Below are 22,895 nucleotides of genomic sequence, written 5' to 3'. Positions count from 1 at the left end.
TCGTCCAATTCATTACACAGATTCCCCTCATCACAACCTTCCTGGCATAAAAAATTAATCCAGATGAACACATGCTTCATCCAGTATCAACATTCTAACAACAGTTTTGGGCTGGATATTCCTATATACACTGTTTAACAAGAAAAAAGTTTCTGCGATAAGGCTATGAGGTAGTTTCTAGCTAAGAGAGGTTATGACTGCTCCACTGGTTACTTGCAAATGCTTGAAAAGACACCAAGAGACACCAGTGTTACTTTACAAGTCAAGAAATGTTTTACTTTTCATTTCTTATGTTTCTTCAGGATTTTTGAAGAATCCTAAAAGAACATGTGCTTTGCCTTTAAAGCAAGCAAAGCTGACTCACAAAATTACTCTTTGGAGACCTTGAAAAATAGACAGAAAATTAATATCTGAACAAAGCATTTTTACCACAGGAAATACCAAAATTTAAGGATTTTCTTTATTTTTCTTGCAATTATTAAACATGAAATTAAGTTTGGGCTATCATGCTTTTTAAAAAGTTGTAGTAGGCTGATTAAGTATATCTGGACTCAAAAACCAGTAAGTTACATCAAATGAAATAAAACATACTCTACTGACACCTATGGCAGCAAGTATATATGAGAGCAACCAAACAATATGTGAATTTGTTACAATTGTAACTGAAAACTAGGTATTTTCTTTTATTCATTACTTGTCAATCTTTACAGGTCCACAGCAGAAGAGAATCAACATACAACTAAATAAATTTCAAAATTAAACAAAGAAAGCAAAATTTTAATTATGCTACATAAAAAAACCCTTCTGCTTTTTGATTACATAGTCAGAAATAAATTTTAAGTGCTTCTGGAGATGATAATAATGAGATAAGGATGAAGACACTTTTACAGACATTTTCAAACATTCTTTACTTTTTTGATTTATAGATAATCTATCCATAGTTAAAGGATTAAGTCTTACATTTTCTCCTACAAACTACTAAAACCAGACACTACCCAGGAACTTAAACATATGAAAAAGCTGCATCTATTTAACAGCTGCAGAACTCAGAACAGGACAGGGGCAGTAAAATATAAAAAAAATACAGGAGTTAAAAATCCTACTGCATGAATATTAACTGTAATAAAAGAGAAGACATTAAAACCAGCAGCTAGTTAGGTGCCAGGACATAATAGAACCCATAAGGGCAGGCAAAGAATGATGCTAAGTTAGGAAGAAAGAATCTGTTTTCAGAGAACTTCCTGACAGACACCACAACAAAGCAACATGAATGGTGACTGTGTGGTCCCCTTCTCGTAAATAAATCAGGCGTCAAAGGTTGATCTGCAGTTAATAAGAGGCCTAAGCCTTCTCCAAGGATTTGTAGTACTCTGTCAGCACAGTCCAAGCCTTGGGAGCCATGAAGCCTTCCGGAGGGTTTTGTCCTTCCCGAGCCAGCCTGCGCATGCGGGTCCCCGATATAAAATCAAAGTCTTCATGGCTGGCAGGGGGGGGTGGAGGAAAAGGGAGGGAAAAAAGAACATACATTAAAGGCAGGCAAAGTTGCTCATATTCCTTCTACTTTCTTGATACTTCACACATTTTTTTCTTGGGAGTATAATGCTGTATAGCAGCTGTCATTTCAAGGCCAGCAATGGCAGTAAATCTCAGGAATACACATCCTCTACAATATTCAGCTTTGGTAAATCCTGAGGTTTTAGCAGTGTAACCACATTTCTCTTCACAGAGAAAAGCAAGGCACAATTCTTCCCAGGAATACTTCTGGGTTTCACATTCTCTGAACCTCAGAGAAAGAAAAAACAACTCTTATCTCATTTACTGCTCCTGTGTTTGTTCACAAGTGGAATGCATTGTGGAAGACTGTTTATCTGAAGGGAACTGGTAATTGGATTCTGGTGTGTGTGCTTTGATTCACTGACCAACTGGATCCAGGTGTGTGTATATTAGGACTGTTGGCTGACAGTCACGAGATTCAGTGCAGTGGAGTGCTTGGCAGATTCAGTTTAGATGTAATGTAACATAGTGTAATATAATATAGAATAATATAGTATAATAAAGTAATTAATTAGCCTTCTGATAAGGTGGAGTCCTCCTCATCATTCCTTTCCCTCGTCAGGGGCAAAACTATCTACTATACAGTAGCATGGTACAACTGAACCCCTGTGGATTGAATTCAGTCTGTGTTTCCATTGAGCCTGGCTTGCTCTCTGTGAGGAAACAAACTCCTGTTGAAGGAGAGCCATCTACTCTACCTACTGTCTGAGCCCTCTGCCAAGGCAACAGCAGCCATCCTGATTTACACCTTGCCTTGCCAGGGCAGGAGACCAGCCTAATGAGCTGGCTGAATATTCCTGTGCTGGTTCAAGAAGGTCATTTCAGTGCCACTAGAGAATGTGTAAAAAAAAATTGTACATCTTAGTGAGGCACTGTTTGGAGAACAGAGAACGTGAAAGCCTCAGTTTCTAGAGGCAAACTTCCTAGCTGTGCTTCTGCCAGACTCTGAGCACACATATACATATTTATGCATATTGACAGCATGGCATATACAGCTCAAAATAAAGAGAAAAGCAATGGAATAATAAAAATACCTTCCCCTAAAGACACCTTTTCCCATAAAAAAACAAAATTCAGTTGGACAAATGAAAAAACTGAAGACAGATTAGGATTGTTTACCATTGTTTACATAAGACTCTAAATTATTATTAACTTCTCAGGTATGTAGTCATAAGCAGCAAAAGCTCCACAAATTAAGTTACTCCTCACAGGACTGAAAATAAAAGCAAGACAGGAATGCCAGAGCTCTATCAAACGTTCCAAAGGAAAAAAATATGTATTTCTAAATTAAATATATAATTTTACTTATGCCGTTTGCTCAATTTGCAACATGTATGCATTACTCATTCTTTACTTGTCTGTTTGAAATAAAAACCAAGTATTGATCTCAGATGTACATGCCTTAGACAGAGACAGGAGCCAAGTGTGCACATCAGAGGGCAGAACTTGGCTCTAAGTGCTGGTCTATGCTCAGTAGGGTATGGAAGTTAGCAAGATGCAGAAAGCATTCCACAGTTCCCTTTCACAATAACACTAGCCCCATAACTTTTTGATTTGGGCTGTATACATTTACACACCAGCACTGTCATACATGCTCTTTTCTTGTTGCTCTAAATTTGGGACTGTGGGTTCCTGAAGTGTCACAAGACAAAAAAATCCTACTGTGCTTTAGTCCTGCAAAATATAAATCACATAAAAATGAAAAATTAAACTTGGTGTAGCTCCATGGGAGAAAAAGTTGGCACTGCTATTTATAACATCTGAAAATTTTATGCCTTAGCAGAGAGATGTCTGCTGTTCACTAACACTGCCTGAAGGTAACTTCAGTGCTTTGCAAAGAGCTATTTATATAAAATATATGTGGGGAAGTGATAAATCCAGTTAATTCTGTCAAAATTCTGTCAAAAAAATACCAAGTGTTCAGATGATCAGGAAGAGAAGAGTAAAGCAAGTACTATGAAGTTACTCCATGTGTGGTTTCCCCACACTAAAGTTGGAGCATTAAAAAAAAAGGTGCTTTATTTCCACTTGTTTCTTCAGATTTCAGAAAAGCACTCAACTTTGTCCCATACCCTGCAAGTGAAATAATGCTACCAAACTACTACATTTAGATATGTCATAGAAGTTTGCTTCAATAACACATACAACTCCTTATCTCTAGTTGCACAAAAAGCAGGTAAGAAGCAGAGATACCAAGGAAGAGAGAAACACGAAGCTAAAGAGATCTATAGAAATTATAAAAAAATGAAAGGAAAAAAGTGAGTGAGCCTCAGATCAGAAACGTAGTACATTCAGTATGTCATAATGTTTCCAAAATGCTATTAAAAATTAAAAATTATGTCCTCACATTATCCTGAAGGTCTATTTTGAAAGGGTTTTTCTTTAAGAAAAGAATTCTTACTCAAATGGGGCCTTGGCAATATATACATAACAAGACAGTATTTTTTGCCTTTTTTTTTAAATTAAAGCATTTACAAATTTCAATAAAATTTCAGAAACTGAGATTCCTGCTAAGGAGAAAAACCTCATCAGTACTGTGACCACTGTGGCATGATGTGACCCACAAGCATTTTGAAATAAAACATATCAGTATGAGTAATTTGCTTTAGTAGAAGGAGATAGCAAAAGGAGTCACCAAGAAATGTCATTCAGAGTGAATTTTGAGGACATTAAGAGTTACTCTATATAAGGTGGATTTGAGTGGAACATGAGAGAAGGAAACACTGGACCATTAAAGATGCTATACAAAAAAGTCATTCAAATCCCATTCTTGTCAGATTTGAAATGACCCTTAATGAAACTTAACACAAGCCTTTTCTGAGCATGGCATTTTAAGTGCCTTTGAAAATTTTACTCAGTAGCTGCTGGAATCAGCTTTCTTTTAGCCACACTGGATGCTACTAAATACTCTTAACATTAACTTGACTTTTTACTGCCAATTGAGTTTGACTGGTACTAACACAACACTTTGTGCCACTGCAATTAAAAGCATTCTCCAAAAAGGAGGAGGAAAAGAAAGCAGAAATAGAACCACAACAAAAATTTGTCAACAGAAAAACAGTCCTGGAACATTTCACACTGAGGACTGGTATTTGCTCAGTGGCACAGCACCCTAGGACTCTACTACACTCACAGTATGGAAGTATGTGAGTGTAGTATGGAAAACACCATACCTACACACAGTGTGAAATTTTCTTACTGATGGAGGACAGGGATTACAGAGACCTTACAGGTCCTGTGACAAAACAAGGACATCATTAGTTTGCAAGGAGGCAGTGACTGCCACAGGCCTACAGGGAACCTCCTGTGCTGGACCTCTGTGTCAATACAGTGCATTAATAAAGTAACTGGAGGGAACATTTCTTCTGCTTCAGTATTCCCTACAAATTTAATCTAAGTATAGACCACATTACATAGTAGATTTTTCATCTGGGAGAAAGACTAAAGATGACTAAAGATCAGTCATAATCTTGGGAACCCTGACCTTCTCTCAGGTATGTGCAAATGATCTTCTAGAAACTCCCATTCTCTGTGATGGGCAGTGTCTGGTGCTCTCAAGGTCTTAAAGAATTACTCTTAAATACAAGAGTCATGATAAAAGTACAAACCATTTATTCACAGTTTTGCCCTTTTTTTTTTTAGGCAAATAGAACAATAGGGAAATAAAATAGTAACATGACTTATTCACCCTGGTCTGTCTTCAAAACAACTGTGATGTTCTACTCAGCTACTAGACTTCAGACTAATTTCTGGGACAATTCACAGCCTCCTTATCTGGGGTCTAATTCTAACCTTAAACTCCTTCTAGAAGGACTTTCTCTGAATTTAAATTTGCCCTTGCAGCATCAAGTCATGACTTACTCTGTAACTCTTACAGGAAGTCAACACTGTGCCTTGGGAATGAATGTCCCATTATGCTGAATGAACCAGCTAGTGCCAGCTAGGTTCAAATCCTAACCAGCGTGGAACAAACTTGTAAAATTAGAACACAATATTGTGATTAATATCAACATATGCAAAGCAAATCCTTTCCTAATTCCTTTCTGACTGGCAGTAGGGTTAAAGTCTCCCGGCCTGATGCAGTGTATCTTACGTTATGTACTGATGGTAATTGAAAAACCATATTTCACATAACTAAATTAGGGAGAACAGTCAAGTGTGCTTATTGCAGCCTCTTACTACCACTTTAAAAATCTAATTTGAGAACAGTATGTACTTAGTTGGAACAGCTCCCCCATAAGTATGATTTTATAGGATTAAAGCAGTAATGGCAACCATATTAAAGGTCCCAGGAAAAAAATATATAAAGTTAAAATCTCTCTTCTTCACAGATACCCATGCTTCATTTACATTTTATAGGCAGCATGAACAATCTGCTCCAGTCACCTTACTTATGGGTTTCTTTTAGCCAAAATGTTCTCTTTCGTTTTCTTTCAGGGAAAAAAAAAAAAAAAAAAAAAGTAATTTAATTCCAGACACTGTTGTGGCTTTTTTAATTGCCAGACTAATTTCCTTTCTTAATTGAGTTTTTTCTCAGCAGCAGTCTGTGGCTGCATTTTATAGAACTGATCTTCCATAAAGAATTGGGAATCTCTGCTCACAAAACCAACTTCTATTATTAAGCCACCAATCCCAAATTACACTTGTCTGTGGTAACTGTTTGTGAGGCTTTTTTGGCTGAAGAATCTCACTAACTGATTTTCTGAAGGAATTTCAGCATTGGGTAAGCTTTTTTTTAGGGGGGGTGGGTGGGTAGGGGTGTTATTTGTTGGTTTCTTGGTTCTTTGGTTGTTTTCTTTACACTTCACTCTACCAGTTTACAGGTCAGACATTCAATTTAATTATCCATTATAACTAGAGTTCTTCCTATAAGCTTTTCTAAAACACATTTGTATATATTCAGTTACAGACAAAAAATTTTATGAAATATAAAAGTGCAAAAACTTTGATAAGGACTATAATAATATTCCTGCTAGCTTTTATATGCATTAATTCAGAATTCTATGCAAGTGGAAACGCTCAAGCTTCCCACACAGAAACTTAGATTAGGTTTTCTATCTGACTTGAGCAACAGCAAAAATGGCAATTTTATTTTTATCATCCTCATTTTGACCAAAGGGAAAAGAAAATCAAATTAGTTCTACCTGTGCTGCTATACATCACTTCAAATGCATTCCTCAAATCACTCTCCTAGATCTAAGTTTCAGACAAATTGTTTTTCAAACAACAAGTTTCAAGAGTTCAATTTCATGAGGTGCTAAACCTAGTTCTAAGATGTCCAATAAATAAATTTAAAGTTGTGCAGGCTTCATGAGGTAAAACACTAATATAATTCCAAGTCATCGGTTGTTCATATGTCTTAATGTTGGGGTAACTTTAAGGGGAGTAAGGGGTAAGGGGTAACTTTATTTAAACATTTTATAAAAGTTAAGTTTTGTGCACCACTTTGCAACTACGCTTGCTGTGCAGCTGTTATTAATGCTTTCAGGTCAGTCTTTCCTTACCCCCTCTCCTCACAGATAATGCTCTGTTATCCTGAATGCAACCAGGATATTTCTGCCTTTCCTTACTGACAGGGGCTAAGTGCCTTCAGCTCCCACACAGCACACAGCACTGTTGACCAGCAGCACAAGGTCCTGACACACCAAGTCAGCAGTCTCCACACTGGTCCCAAGCAGCCACTGGATCAACTGAAACCCCAAGGGCAGCACATGTTCTGGAGGGTACTAACAAAGTGAGAAACAAACTGACCTTCTATACCAACTCCACAAAACTGTGCTTGTGCAGTCACCTCTGAGAGCAGATGGCTTTAAGCACAATAACCTCTTGGAATCACAGGCAGCACACCAGAGCAGTGAGGGCCTCTGGCACTGATTTGGAGACAGGACCAGTGTAGGCTTTTTGTTGCTTCCCAGGCTTGCCAGCAAGGTCATGAGCAGCTCAGGCACAGGCAGGTCTCACACAGTTGCCCAGCACCTGACTGGAGGCAGCTAACCAGCAGTGACCCAGCCTCTGAACCGATCCCCACAGGCATACAAGGAGTGCTGTCCGCAAGTGTTACACCTTTCTCATAAAAGCTGCGCAAATCAACTCTCTGCCACTGCTAAATCTTCAGCCATAGCTTTTCAGACATCCCTCTGGCAGCTGGACCAAGCTTTTGGCAACCTCTCACCATGAGCCAGAGATTCATCTACCACCATTCTCATGTTAGGACTTCCCTGAGAAGCCAAAAGGTATTTCACTAATGGCAGCAAAGAGCCCCACTGCAAAAACCTCTGCATGTCTTTGCTGCCAAGCCAGGTGTGGCTGCGACTCTGCTAGATTACAGACACACTCAAGGCAGCAGATGGGGTCTACTATGGCTTCTCACAAGCACCTTCCCAGACAGAGGAGTCCAGGAGGCCTCAAAGAACAGAAGAGATGACCACATGGGAAAAGAATAACTACACCCAGCAGCTAAGACACAAGGCCAGCTATAGCTCAGTCCAAGGGAAACCCCTTTGCTGTAAGCTTCCACACATTCATTAGTGATGTAAATTCTGGAATTGTCTAGTTGGCTGTCAAATGCCCAAGCCTCAAAAATCTGAGAAAGGTGCAAGAGATAACCAAATTACCCTTTTCTGATACAAGTCACAGCAATGCTTCTATGCATACAACCCTCCTTCCCACATTTTCACACTGTGTTTTTCACCAAGTGAGCTCAGGAAATATTTCCACAAACATCACTATTTCACATCCAAGGGTCTTCCACCAGTACTGATCATCTCATGTTTCCAGGCAATCCTCTCTTCCCTGCCATCCTCCTTGCAGAGTCAAACACCACATGGTCCAGGAGTCTGCCACATTTTCAGCGTTACACAGACTATCTTGAAAGGCAGCCAGCTGCACCCACCCAGGCTCTGACTCTGTCTGGAGCCTACCACAGTGCTCCAATCTGGCAGGCAGGAGCAGTGACGGGAGCCTGCTCGGGTCCGCATTGCCACCTAGAGGATTGCTGCACACACCAGCCCATCTACAAACAGCATCCAGGGAAAGACAAAACAAATGGGCAGCACCAGGGCAGAACTGCACATTAGTGGCAGCATGGCTTTTTTTCCATGACACTTATAGAATCATGGAAAAAAGAGCCCCAAACCAAGGCTTCACAGACACAGTGAAAGGATGAAAGGGTGCACATGATGCAGTCTGGCAGAAGGGAAAATCTGTTCCCACTACTTTTCATAAAGAAATCTCAAAGAGTTGTTTGGGTTCTCTTTAATAATTTGCTATGGCTAATGACAGAGGTATAATTTTACTAATTTTACTTGACTCAAATCACATCTGTCCTGCTAAGAGTACAGTATCGATGATCAGAGAATCAACAGTCTGAATTTTGGCCTGTCACATTGCTACTCCCTTAATATTCTAATTTAGTAAGAACTGATATACCATTAAAACGGCTTCACTTTGATCTTTCTGTATTGAAGTATGACCAGCAGGTCCAGGAAGGTGATGTTTCCCCTCTACCCCACTGTTGTGACAGCCCACCTGGAGTACTGCATCCAGACCCTAGGGACCTCAGCATAGAAAGTCCTTGGATCTGATGGAATGAGTCCAGAGGAGGGCAAAAATTTTATCAGACAGCTGGAGCACCTCTCCTCTGCAGTCTGCAGACAGGCTGAGTGTTTAGTCTGCAGAAGAGAAGGCTCCAGGGCGACCTTATAGCAACTTCATGTTCCTAAAGAAAGTTACAAGAGAGCTGGAGAGGAACTTTTTGCGAGGGCCTGTAGTGATAGGAGAAGGAGGAATGACTTCAAACTGAAAGAATGTAGGTTTAGATCAGATATTAGGAAGAAACTCATGCCTGTGAAGGTGGTGAGGCACTGGAACAGGTTGCCCAGAGAAGTTTGCATTTCAGTACCAACTTTGACTGCAGTTTGATGTAAAACAAAAGTACATGTCAATAATCTGAATAAAGAGGGTTACATTAAAATGACAAGTCATCTTCCCAGTATTATTCATTGTCACCAGAGCAACACATACACAAAGTTTTGGACACTGCTATCCCACACAAGGGAAAAATAACACTGAAGTATGCATACAGAAGATTAAATGAACTGTTCTGTAACTGGATTAAAAATAAAAACCAACAAAACAGCTGAAAACCCTGGGACACAGAATATTCTTAGGGCATCATTGTGCTTTATTACTATTACAGAAAACAAATAGCTATTTGTCACTCCATCTTGTCCACTTTCTTTTCCATGCTGCACACTCTCAGTGTGTCTCTTCCCTCCTATCTGATGCACACCTGACACCTGAGAAGCTTATATAGAAAGACAAAGCAGCAGAAAGCTAATTTTACCATTATAATAAATAATAATATCTTTTTCTGGATTTACCAATCTGTGTCATTATGTTCCAGAATCAGAGAAACTCCAGTACCTGGGGAGTATTCAGCTAAAGTTAGATCAGGCAGCTGCACTGTGAACCAAATCATGCTGAAATAAAGCTACATTTGTTTAAAATCTCATCTTCAACACTGCCCTATTTGAGCAATATAGATTTAATTATGAACAAATTTTTTAATGTGGGCAGGGGTAAGAGGCCACTATTGCTCAGAATTTTCTTAAAATGAAAATATAACTTACTGATCAGAGTCATAATAATCCATGCACTTCTTTTTTTTATTATAGGCTGCAACCCTGAAGGGTACAATTTCCAGTGCTCGGAGGCCTGGAGCCATTGTGAGCACTTTGGCACCATGGGTTGGTTCATACAGGTCTTTCCCAGTGTCAGGGTGTGGCATCCCTGCTGGATCTCGTCCTACAATGTAGAAGTTAGCTCCTGCAACCATCCGGGATCTGCAGTGCCACTGAACCTACAACAGAGACAGCAAAAACAATTAACAGAAGAAAAGGCTCTAAAACTACAGCTCTCAAAATGGGCATGCACTCTGTAACTGCTATTTTTCCTTAATCAGATGTGAATTTTACTATGGAGCCACAACATAATAAAGAACCAGTTAAGTTGACCACCATCAAACTTACAGCTAAAACATACTGTCCCCTTTTTATCTGCACAGTAGGTACTCAGAAAGTTACTTCAGCACCATCTACACATTCAGAACGGAAAACCACCCATGTTCAGCATTTTCAACTTGTACATGTGGCAAGGATATTGTTCAAGGTAGAACTAACACTTTGTCTGCATGAACATTAAAACCCAAAGGGCATATAAACCAGGTACACATTGCACATGAATGCTTGTAATAGATTAACGTTCCTAAGCAGGTGAATTTATTGCAGTTTGATACAGCTTTCCCTTACAGAACTCTTGCTTCTCTTCCAAGGCACTTGTCAGTAATGTTAAAAATACAAAAAAAAATCCTAAATTATATATATAAAGTTGTCCATTTGGATTTTTAAAGACTGGAAGGACACATTAATCCTGTAGATAACCATATCACCATGCTTGTTCTTCTGTAAAGCATTTATGCTATAGAAACAGATCTGGTACCAATGACTTTTAAATAACCTATGGAAAATTATTAAAGAAAGAATCTCTCTTATTACTTGAACAAATATTACTGTCAGGCTGTACTCTGATAGGTCATAGGAGGAGGAAAATATTTAAGGAGAAAAAATTTATCCTGTTCAGAATGAGGAATGGGGATTTTGCTCCTCCTCACACATAGAATGACAAAGAAGATTTCTGTTAATTCTCATAAAAGGCCTATGGAGAGCAGCAGAAGAGTACCCACATGAACTCACTCACTAGATCTGGACTGCAGTTCTTTCTCTGGACTGAAAGGCAGAAAAAGCTCTGTTTGACCAGTCAACTGGCCAGCAGAAAATAAGTGGCATCTGCCTAATTTAACTTCACTGGCAAGATCTCCTATCTATGAAAAAAGTTCCCCCAGAGTTAACCTCAGAGCCTGGAAAAAGGAATGAGATGGAGAATCAATATCCCCTCAAGGAACTGTCCTCAACTAAGAACATTTATTCTTTCTGCTGCCTCCCACAAACCTCTAGGGACTCCAACCCAAGACCTGGCTCCTAAACAAAGTGTTGCCAAAGAATTATTTCATACAAAAGCCTCGAAACAATTCTCTCTGAATTAAGTTTGCCAAAAAATAAACAGACTGGTTTTTTCTAAATTTGTGAATGCCCCTCTAACATATAAACTTCCTGCTTAACAATCATAAAACTTAAGTATTTTTAACATTCAGAACAATCACTTGGTATGTTAACAGATCTGATAATTATTTCTAAAAAAGACCATGAAAAAAGGAGGAAGGATTAAATTATTATCATATCCTTGTAATTGTAAGGAAAGGAACCTATAAACACAGTATTTTCTCCCAGCATTTCCAGCAAAATCCTCCAATATAGAAGTTTCTTCAGACGATAATGTTTTGGATGGTGACAGAGACTTGATAATCTGCTTTCTCAAGCAAAATTAGTCTCTCCCTCCATTAAAACCACACAACACACAAACATCAGACATCGCACAAAATACCTTCGTGCACTATGAAAAGGGTTTTGTTTCACTTTAAACTCCTGACGTATTTACCTCAGTTGGTCCTGCATACATCATGGGGGAAGGGAATATAGCTACCACTGTTGTTTCTGGATTCAGGACTCCCTCCTCCAGCACTGCAGCGTGCTGCTTCATGCGCCACATGAGAGGAACATCATCCTCCTTTGTCCAGCCCCCGAGGGGGTGCAGGAGCAGCACCGGGCGCCGGTAGCCACGTTCCAGAAGCTGCTTGTGAGTGTCCTGCATCAAAAGCGCGTGCCCGTTGTGCACCGGGTTGCGTAACTGGAATGCAAAGACAGCATCTGGGGAGGAAAAAAACAAGACAAAAGATATAAGGGAAGCAAGTTATTTTATCAGGAGGTGTACAGGCATGGAAAAAACTTCAGTATATGTTTTTCTCTGAGCTCTATTAAACAAGTGTAATAGCAGTGCTCGTAGGTCATTGAAGAATTATCAATTATTACAAAATCACTGTACTTAGTGTTGTAAGTAAAAGTTATGTTAAATTAGGGTATAGTTCAATTATATTATATTAATTATGTTATATTAATTGTATTATGTTAAGAGTGGGGGGGATTATTAGAAAGTTCTAGGAAAAGGGTGCAGGGTTTGGTGGAAGGGCGGTCTGGCAGGGCAAGACGAGGTCGAAGAGGGACTGGATAGACGATCTGACCAATCATTCAAAGCCCTGCAAAAGCAATTGGTCCAGAATGAATGACATTAAAGACCAATGAGAAGCCTGGAAATGGACCAATGACCATGCAGATCCAAAATGGACCAATCCTGGATTCAAAGGCGGCTATAAATGCGGGAAGCTCGGTTGGGTTGGGGTTCTTCTTTTAGGAAACTTGTTTTCTGGGGAGAACCCAGTGCACTTGGGGGTAGCGCACTGCTCTGTTTTTGGCTCACTGTGTGGGTGCGTGGGCTTATCCTGGGTACTCTGTTCCTTATAGCTATTTTAATAAACAAGAACCTCTTTCTCCAGAGAAAGTTTGGTCTAGTTCATATTCATAACACTTAGTAAGAAAAACTAATTAAAAACAACTGTACAAAAAAAAAATCAGTTTCCTTAACTTCTGAATTTTCTGCAGAAGTACTCTAGTTTCTCCGACTTCTATTTGGATTTTGCACTTGCATAAAGGTATTGTATTCTAATAAGAAATAAAACTATGCTACCTATCTTAAAGGCTAAATATATCATCTAGAGAACAAATGGAGCTCTTTGGAACAAAACTAATGAAAGGGGATTTAATGTTCCTTACTAAGTTTCCTTCACCTTAGTTTAGAAGATTTTAAGCACGGTAAGAACAAAGCAAGACTAACTGCTATTCCAGAGTATTACAAACCCTTCCATGAAAAACCCTGCCACAGGATTTCCCTCTCTCCTGCAAATTCAAATGAACTTGAGTGCCCTGCAAGACAGCAAAACCACAGTAACAAGAGATTCTCCAATATGAAACCAATGAAACCTAGAGAACAGGGATTTTTCAGATCTCAAATATGTGTTAGTTTAGGGGTTAGCCAAAAGACTGATATTGCAGACCTACAGCTCCTAAACAGAACCTACAGACCACACAGAACAATGACAGGAGCTCAGGACCAGTTGTGTTTTCATTTTCAATGTTAATCTCTCTCCTCACATTTACAAGTGCAGCTGCCTGCCAGTCACTGCCACAGTGAAAGCAGCATGTTTGTTCTCTGCTTTATGACATTCCTCAGCCTCTTACTTATATGCCTAACACAACCGCTTTTGTGAAAAAAATTGTTTTATTTCTTGTGCTGGAAAGAAACTTGGCACCAGCCTACCTGCACTACCTTTCATAAGCCTTGTTCCCCAGAAGCAGCATGGAACAGACTTAAAAATAGCAGAGCATAAAAGTTCAGCATTCAACCATACCTCTGTAGTTTTGGCCAAACATGATCTTTAAATCACAACTTACCACATTTTAACATTATCTTTTCTTGCATTACTAACATGTCTACAGTGCATGGAAAGATAAAGTTCAGAACCTCAGGCATTACCAGCTTCTGTTATGCATTTAGGCAATGCAATTCCTCAGATCATAAAAATTATTTCATTTAAAAGCAAAGAATGCCACCTACAAGAGCATTCAAAATTTTCACCCTTGAAACAATGCCAGCCACACTGGTGGCAGCAGACCTTTGGATAAGCCTCTGCAGGAAGAAAGAAAGCAAAAAAAAAATTACTCACCAGCATTCATTTCCTTGAATTTCTGCCTTAGTTCAGCCGGAGTGAGGCGGTATTGATCTAGTCCATCATTCCAATAGATACGATCAAGGACCTGTAGATCTCCACCCACAAGCCAGTTCCCCTGCTCCATAACCATCTAAGAAAAAAAAAACGTCCTTGTCAGGATTAGTTATCAGCTTCTCTTATCAAGAGCATTGCAATGGGGATACATCTTTACCAAGGATTGTGTCAGGTTAATTTTGACAGCTGGAAGTAAAGCATCAGTGTTAAAAAATGAAAAAAAAATTCACTGGAGCATGGTCCAGACATGTTATTCCATGATGCAGGAGAGATGCACAAACCTTTTTTACAAAATTGAGATAATATAAAGAAATGCAAATAGCCAATATTCTTAACCAACACTGCATGACAAACAAAGATAGAGTCTTGAAAGCTCTACTACAATTTATTTAGCATATATTAGCATATATTTTTATTAGCATGTTTTTAAAATTTAATTACAATATAGCAATACAACAAAGCTGCACACTTAATAGTTATTGGTCAAAGCAAATGCTATTGAAGCTTTTGTACTCTGTAATACAATGCTGCAATACAAGATATTGCAGCATTTGAACTCTGTAGTTTACAAGATTCTAGTCAAGAATAAAGTAACAAACAAAACAATTCTGATTAACTATTCACCCATTTTAATCTACAAATAAAATCACAATCTTTGAAGCAGAAGAGCTTTTGGACTTGTTTCATAGTAGCAGTTTACCCAAGTAACAGATGTTGGACAGTCACTACACTTATTTTTATATCTTTAAATATCACCTCATGCTTTATCAAAAAATAATTATGGCAAGCTGCTTAACATACTCTACAAAGAGACAGACATTACTGTGAAACTTAATTTCTAAGAATGCATTTTCTTTTGAAGACAAAATCAAAAAACTTTCAAGTTTCATACACATTTCTGGTAACTTTTTTAGCCTTATGCAATTTAGAAATGATAATAAATCTTGATATAACAGAAGATACTACATACGAAGCCTAAAAGCCAAGGTGTGAAAATTAGGTGTGATTTTTCAATTTATTTTTTCTTTGACCTGCAGGAATTAAATGATCTCACAGTAACCATTCCCTTCCTGAAGAAAATACCAGATCTTGACATCTTACAAAGGTGAAGAGAAGGTGTGATAGTGGTACAAGGATGAGAAAACTCTGCACTACAGAATCTCTCAGGTACCCAAATATTTCTGATTAAGAACAGCCACCAAATTAACATGCTATCATGTTACTGCTATACATCCCAGTACAGGCATAAGAACATAGTTCCTTATCTTCTATATAAGTCATTCAAATTTGGTCTGCATGAGATTTTCTTATAAGTTATTGGATCTATGTTAATTTTTCAATAAAGGGATAATCTTATCTTCAACATCACAGAATACATCAAGAGCTTTAAAAATCTTCTGTTGGTCATACATATACTTTTACAACTTTTCAAAGGCTTTCCCTTTTCAAGAGCAAGCTCATAATTTGAGGTATGCTTGATTTCTCTTTACCTAATTATATGTCATACCTGTTAACAAAAATACCTCAGAGACAAACGGGGAAATAAACATATTTTGGCTCTGCAGAGCTGAGATGTAACATTCACATCAGCTTGCATAAGCCAACAGAGCACTGTGGTGAGTGTGTTACAATTAGAACATTTCAGTGTGACATACACAAGGGCAAGATAATAAAACATAATGAGCACAATGGATGGGAAATTACTCCCCAGAGAGCTAAATGATGAACTCTCCAGGAACAGGGCCTGTTTGAAAAACATCTAAAGCAGGCAGGTCTCACGTGCACCACATGCAGGCAGAAAAGAAGTTTTCTATCCTTCACAATGCATATATCCACTGATTAAGGAGCTTTGATGATCCATCTGGTGACACAGAGGGATGTGTTTCCTAGGCACACTGGAGGGCAAAGTTCCCTCTTCTGTAGCACAGATTCTACAGTACATTCTAAATTCATTTCATGTGTACATATTGACATTAGATTTTCACACTAAGTACAGACTATTCAACAGCTGCACAGAAAAAATTATCTTTGTTTCTGCTCAGATATTTTAACTAATTTTCAAAGTAGTTTTTTTGTCAAAGTACATCAATCGGAGACATGCACTTCAATGAATTTGCATCTCCACAACAGTACAGCGAACAGGAATACATTTTCAACTTTCAAACGCACCTTGATATAGGGATGTTCCTTGCATGTGGTTCCCCACTGCCTAGCACAGCGTTCCTCTTTCCTGTGCTCGTAGAACTCGGGATTACGGAGAATGGCAACGCGGCGACCTTCGTACACCAGCGCAATTGCTGTGCACCCATCGAGCCTTTCCTTGTCTTCTTGAGTAGCTGTTAGCACTATAGGCACTGACAGATTAATAACTCCCCCTGCAGAGGGAAGGAAAAAAGCCCTTTATCCTTAGGAACAGTCATCGATGTTGTTATGAAAATCTACCTAATTAACATCTTACTTTTAAGGCTGTAAGTGTATTACATGACAGGTAGTTGAAACACTTAACAGGGATTAAACAACTTTTAGAATGAACTCATTCTTCCATAAGACACACATGCTATAAAATTGAGCAAACATTGAGGTTTGAGAAAGAGTACACTGAGGTTTGAGAACACTGTACTGAAAATACAGCTCAAACACAATACACAGCAAGTACTTACAGCTGCACAAAAATATTTAAACTGGCAGGATACTGCTTTTTGGGAAACTTAATACCTTTCTTAAGAATCTATAAAAAGTAGAAATACACAAATAACATTTTAAAATAAATCATCTAAAATATCAGACAAGATTATTACTGGAGTGGGTAATTAGTAGAAAGGAAATCATATTCTCAGTAGACACAATTTGGGCCCCTAAGAAAAAACCATTGCAATAGGAGCAGACAAATGTACCTAAGTAGTTACCATGCATAACTGGACTGTTGCAAAAGGTAACTTTTGTTGTATACTTAAAACTGTATTCAGATGCAAGCATTTACCTTCCAGAAAAAACTGCTGAGTCAGGCAAACATTCTGCATAGTTTGTTCAGCTGAAAGTTTACCAGCTACTTCACTTCTAAAACTAAGGCAATATAGCTGAATTTTAAGGTCGTGTGGTCCTTCTTTTTAAGTATCTACTTCACTGCCAGATGCTGAAGTCTTCTTTTTCTTTTCTACAAGAGTGAGGTTTGAGAAACCCAGCAGAGTAAATATTCTAAGTCTTCTACAAAGGCCTGGGTTCTAAACTTTTGTGTGGTCTCCAGGAGAAAAGTCATAGACCCTTTAAAGTTAATGGAGGTTTTGGCATTTGCAAAGACTCTAAAATAAGGCTAATTTTGCTATAATTTAAGCAATACATTTTTTATTAGGAAATTAAATTTCTTAAGAAATTAAAAATTATAAACCTGGATAAAAAGTTTAAGAGAAAAATACATCCCCCTTCTTTTATAATGCAAAATGTATAATGCATGCTGTGCATCTCCTTCTAAATTCAGTCTTGGTGCCCAGTTATTTTCAAAGCAACTAGGTCATAAAACTGAATTTGGCAGCAGTCACACAGAGTGGTTTGACACCCCAAAAAGGATAAAAAATTGCTTTGCAGACAAGTAAATAAATACTTCAATGTATGAAGAGATGTCAAACCTGTTGATTATTTTGTCCATGACCAACAAATAAATACATAATATCTTCTACATTTTTCTTCAGCGACTGCACAAATAAGAAACTGAGGCAAGACAGTGAAGCAAGTCTGTTAAATCACAGATGAGCACAGTGTCAGGATGACACTTTTCCAGAGAACTTAATCTTTATAAAGGGAGACTATCAACACATCTGCACTGCTCTCCACAGCTCAGAAGTCAGTCAGCACGAACACTGCTTTTAAAGCCCAAAGGATGAGATGCACTGCAGGTAATAAACCATTTCCCTCTCTTCAGAATCAAAGCCCTGCAAAATGACTGCTGCTGTAGTACCCAGAACTAACATACAAGCAAGGAGGAAACTTTGAGGGTGTTGTTTTGACTTAACTGTTGCCATTGCTGCAACTAGCAAGGCAGCTTTAAGGCAATCACATTTTTCTAAAAAGATTTGCATATGTAAGTGCTGTAGTAGATCCCTAAAAAGAGAAAATCAGGAGCAGGACATTTAGAGGAACATAATGATTTTATCCAAGCTTAGGACTGAAAATGGTTTGCATCAAGAAGTTGCTATTTTTCATTACTCGTATTTTTTGTAGCACAGACGAAATACTCAAAACAACAGCAAAAGAAGTTTAAAAAATTGTTACACTGTTATATCTGAAACACTCACCCATACAAGGTCTTAAATGCTTTATAAAAATCCTGATTTACAGAAAATTACAGGACAGGACTAGGACCTACAAGCTATTTTAGCAGTTGAATGCATTGCATATCATCTGCACAGGACTTTACACCTGGATGGATGTACAGAAGGCAAATGAAATGAGAACAAAACTAGCAGCCCAAAATTATACTGCCAAGTAACAGGATGGCATTATGCTATCTGGGATAGCACCTAGACAAAAGGAAATTAAGAAATATAAGAAGGATGACAGATTTCTGTATTACAGAATTGAGAGAAAAGCAACTTCTTTTTGTTCTGCTATTTGGTCTCTAGCAAGACAAGAGTGATGCAAAAGGAAGCATGAATATAGGAAAAAGGCTGGAGTAAAACAGCCTTGAGACAGGAAAAAATTAAAAATGACAGAGGATCACAATCAAACTCCAAAATGTGAGGATGTTATGACTTACTATCTAAAAGTTCTTAGCCAACTGGTAATGCAAAATAAAATTTATTCATTTAAATCATCCCTGGAAATTACAGTAATTCAATTACACGTGACAATTGTTCATACTCAGATTCTGATTTCACACTTGCAACAGCTCCAGCACTCAAGTCAGTTTGTTGTCCTTTCCTTCATTACTAATACAAAACAAATCTTTTGGTCACAGAGCTAAATAACAATTAAATTAGAATTTGAAATTACAAGATAAATTTCTTCAAAACAAATTAGAAGTATGTATTTTAGAATTAAATGTTTTTCAGAAATTAAGATATTTGAAAAAAAAACTGTAAAGGCAAAAAGACAAAATATTCAAATTCTAATATGATGGTAGGTATAAAAAGAATAAAACCATCACATTTAAAACTGGTTATTTATGATATTCTATTCCCTTATCCCAGACCCAAAGTTGTGCACAACCATGATAATGTTTTACCACACCACCACTAGAAAGCAAAGTATCAAAAATATTTTGGAAGTATGATTAGTTTGCTCAGTTTTACAAATGGTGTGTTTTACCCTACCATCAAGGAGACAGTCAAAGTGAAGGCACTGGAGGTATTCTCTCTCTCTCATAAAGCCATTCAGGGGTGTTGCCCAACCTTCTGCTAGCACTTGTACCCACTGCATATCCACCTTGTAAAGAAATGAAGAGATAGACTTAGAGCAGATAAAAGTTACTGCTTAATTACTGGCATCAGGTATTAATCATAAAAGATCATGCTTTAATTCTAAAATGCAGAACAGTACAAATGGAAGATTTCTCAGAGTTACCATTTTTAATCACAAATAATTGAAAGTTTCTACAAGTAAGGAAAAAAAACCTTGTTCCTCACTGTTCATATTTTTGGCTATTTCCCAGTCTTTACACTGGATCAAATTTCCATGTGTTAAAAAAACCAAACCAACAAACACACACCAACAAATTTTATTTATAAATCTTGATAAAGTTCATCTTATTAAAATTAAAGAATCCCACTTGCCTTTATCTAACAAAGTAAAATAACAAAGACGTTAAAAAGAAAAAGTAAAGGTAATAACAATATATATGATTACCACTAAAAAAAAAAATCAGAATTATGAAGGTAAATATTAAGAGGTCTAATCTTTAAAGAAATGCGAAATAATTATTTTTCATAAACTAGTGAGACAATCCAGAACTAAAGTTCTCTCTGGACTAGTACTTGTTTTAGCATGAGATATCAGTTTACACATAATTTCCTTCCTTAGCACTCAGTCACACTATGACTTAGTGTGTGGTCTCCATTATTTCTGCATGTGCATTTCTAAGACTTGGTCAAGTTTTTGACAAGGACAGGCTTTGCTTGTGCAAGTCTCTTTTGCAAAGGGCATGACTAATTTTATTACATTGTTTAATTATACTGAGGCAAGTATAAAACACAATTTATTCCCAAAGTCACATCAGAATATCTTGATTGACATTTAACAAGCCAGTGGTTGGGGGTGGAGGGAGAAATTATTTGTTTTTCTAGATAAGGAGCAATTTAGAAAGGGACCCTTACTGAAGTTTAATAATGGTGACCTTAAGTATTTATTCCTCAACAAAGCAATTAATAGTTCTAAACAGATGTATGTGGAAAAAAATAAAAAAATGTGAAAGGAAGTATCAATATTCATTACTAGTAAAAGACCAAGAAAATTTTAAAATTACCTAGTTCAGTGCTTAGTATGTCACCTCAATCCTTCAAGGTCTACTCACAATAAATGCTGAACTCTGAGCTTAGCCAGCTCCTAGATCAAATGCTTAGCTTTAACTTCTAGTAATACCATCAAAAAACCAGTGCAAAAACCCATGCACTGTATCTGTGTTTAGGCTTAGTTATACAGAAAAATGAATAAGGTAGAACAAAAACACAGCCAGAAGCAGCTTCATCTAATTGCTCTGAGTTGAAAAATAATGTATTTAACCAAAATAAGAATAGGGCTGATCAAGTTGTTCCATGCTTTTCTATATCCTCTCTGCTGGAAACTAGAAACACAGCACAAGTATGCTCTAATCAGCAAAAAAGCAATAAACTAGATCTGGTCTTTGCAATTGTTTGAGTTTGGTATGCATATTAAAAGTTAATGTTGTTCAGCTGAAGGCTACCAGCAGGAAGAATCAAGAAGTAGTAATTGATTTCCCCTATATTTCTAGGCAATTACAATTCACAACAAAATGGTTTATGTAAGTAAACTAAAAAAAAAAGGAAGCAATACTTCTAGAAACAATTTCTCATACAAGACATTCCAGGCATGGTTTCAGCCATGGATTTGGAGGGAGAGTGGGAGGAAATCACTGTAGATTTTTGCTCCAGGGTGGGGATAAACTAAGTAACACTATACCAGACATTACTCATGAAAGCATGAAGATATATTATCTCTGGTAAGTAAACAAAGAAACCACAGATGCTGTTACTTTCACACAGGGAAAGAGGGAAAAAGTCTATCAAGGTGTATTCTGTAACCAGTGCAAGTATTTCTGCTGCATCTATTTACACTAAGCAACAGATCAGACTGTCCTTCAACTGCAGCAATGAGACAGCTGAACACACAATACCTTATTTATTTCCAGGGTTAACAGAGACTCAGCATCAGTTTTGGCCAACTGTAACTTGTTTTCTGGCACATAAAGCTCTTTCACCTCATAAGAGGCATCCACTGGTACAATGTCCTGTATAAAAGGAATAAACAGAACTTAATGTTTGCTCAGAATGCCTCTTAGGCACTGAACATACATCAAGAAGTAAAATTCTAATGTTGCACTAGACAGCAGCAAGAATTTATTAATTATGCAATTTTTACTCATCTAAAAGCCAGCACTGTTCCAAGATTATGATATGTTGTTGTTAGTTACTCAAGCCAGCAGACTGGCTAAAGTGAAACATTCTGACAAGAAGTTTTTTTCTAAACCTTAAGTAACTCATATAACATTTATCTAGTAAATATTTAACTATTGAATTGAATGAAGTTTTTATGACTTTCTACTGCATACATTATCTACAGTAGAAAGGCAGACTCAATACTTTGACATATGCTGAAGAAGTAAGAAAAGATTTAGAGACTAAGCATTTATGATTTTTAGTTATTCACTAAACAAGGCACATTAGAAATGGCAACATGAAGGCAAAATACATAAAGCTCCTTCTCTACTGAAAATTAATACAGAAGTACACATTAAAAGTATTTCCTACAGCTAATGCCATAACACCAGTATTTTCATCTATATCCTAACTCTTAGAATATTTAAATGTGACATCATCTGTGCATATATATGCAACGAACCAAAATCTAACTCTATAACCAGCATATTTTTATTTGAAAAAAATTCAGTGCTCTTCCATGTGTATTAAACAAGATATTATCACTCCACAATGCTTAAGACTTTAAACTTGTTGGAAGAGATCAACAAAGATGAAACCATAATTAAAAGACGAGAAGGTCATCATGATAAAACTGTTAAGAGTCTCCTCCAGCAAAGGATGGTGTAATATGTCAAAACCCAGTCAAATGTTCCAGTGATATTCAGTAGCAAAAAATCAGTGAAAAGAGGCTGACTATTCTTTTTAAAACACATTTTTTAGTGTTTGAGAAACCTTTGTAAAATAATGCTTTACTTTTGGAGAAAAAAAGCTCGCCCTTAGAGAACAAACAATAATTAAATTATCTTGACTTTTCCAGTATATGCAGGGTAGAATAAATAGGCATGCTTGTAGAAAACACAAGGTTAACTCAGGAATTTTAATGCATTTATCAGACCTTAGGC

At 37.4% G+C, this 22,895-nt stretch overlaps 1 protein-coding gene across 1 annotated transcript in view; it reads right to left on the bottom strand.

The window, feature by feature from the left end:
- Window positions 1–438: 438 nt before the first annotated feature.
- The window catches only part of PAPSS1 (3'-phosphoadenosine 5'-phosphosulfate synthase 1), a 39,935-nt gene continuing 17,478 nt past the window's right edge, over window positions 439–22,895 (bottom strand). The window contains exons 6-12 of the mRNA XM_074541065.1: window positions 21,690–21,803; window positions 19,654–19,765; window positions 16,517–16,722; window positions 14,288–14,423; window positions 12,109–12,377; window positions 10,185–10,414; window positions 439–1,480 (exon numbers count right to left, since the gene is read on the bottom strand). Coding sequence (XP_074397166.1) covers window positions 1,342–1,480; window positions 10,185–10,414; window positions 12,109–12,377; window positions 14,288–14,423; window positions 16,517–16,722; window positions 19,654–19,765; window positions 21,690–21,803 — 1,206 coding nt within the window. The 3' untranslated portion in view covers window positions 439–1,341. The remainder of the gene's footprint in view (window positions 1,481–10,184; window positions 10,415–12,108; window positions 12,378–14,287; window positions 14,424–16,516; window positions 16,723–19,653; window positions 19,766–21,689; window positions 21,804–22,895) is intronic.

This window comes from Zonotrichia albicollis, chromosome 5 (genome assembly GCF_047830755.1).
Source record: "Zonotrichia albicollis isolate bZonAlb1 chromosome 5, bZonAlb1.hap1, whole genome shotgun sequence".
NCBI lineage: Eukaryota > Metazoa > Chordata > Aves > Passeriformes > Passerellidae > Zonotrichia > Zonotrichia albicollis.
The sequence above is the reverse complement of the archived record's forward strand: the minus strand, read 5'-3'. Positions and strand labels throughout refer to the sequence as shown.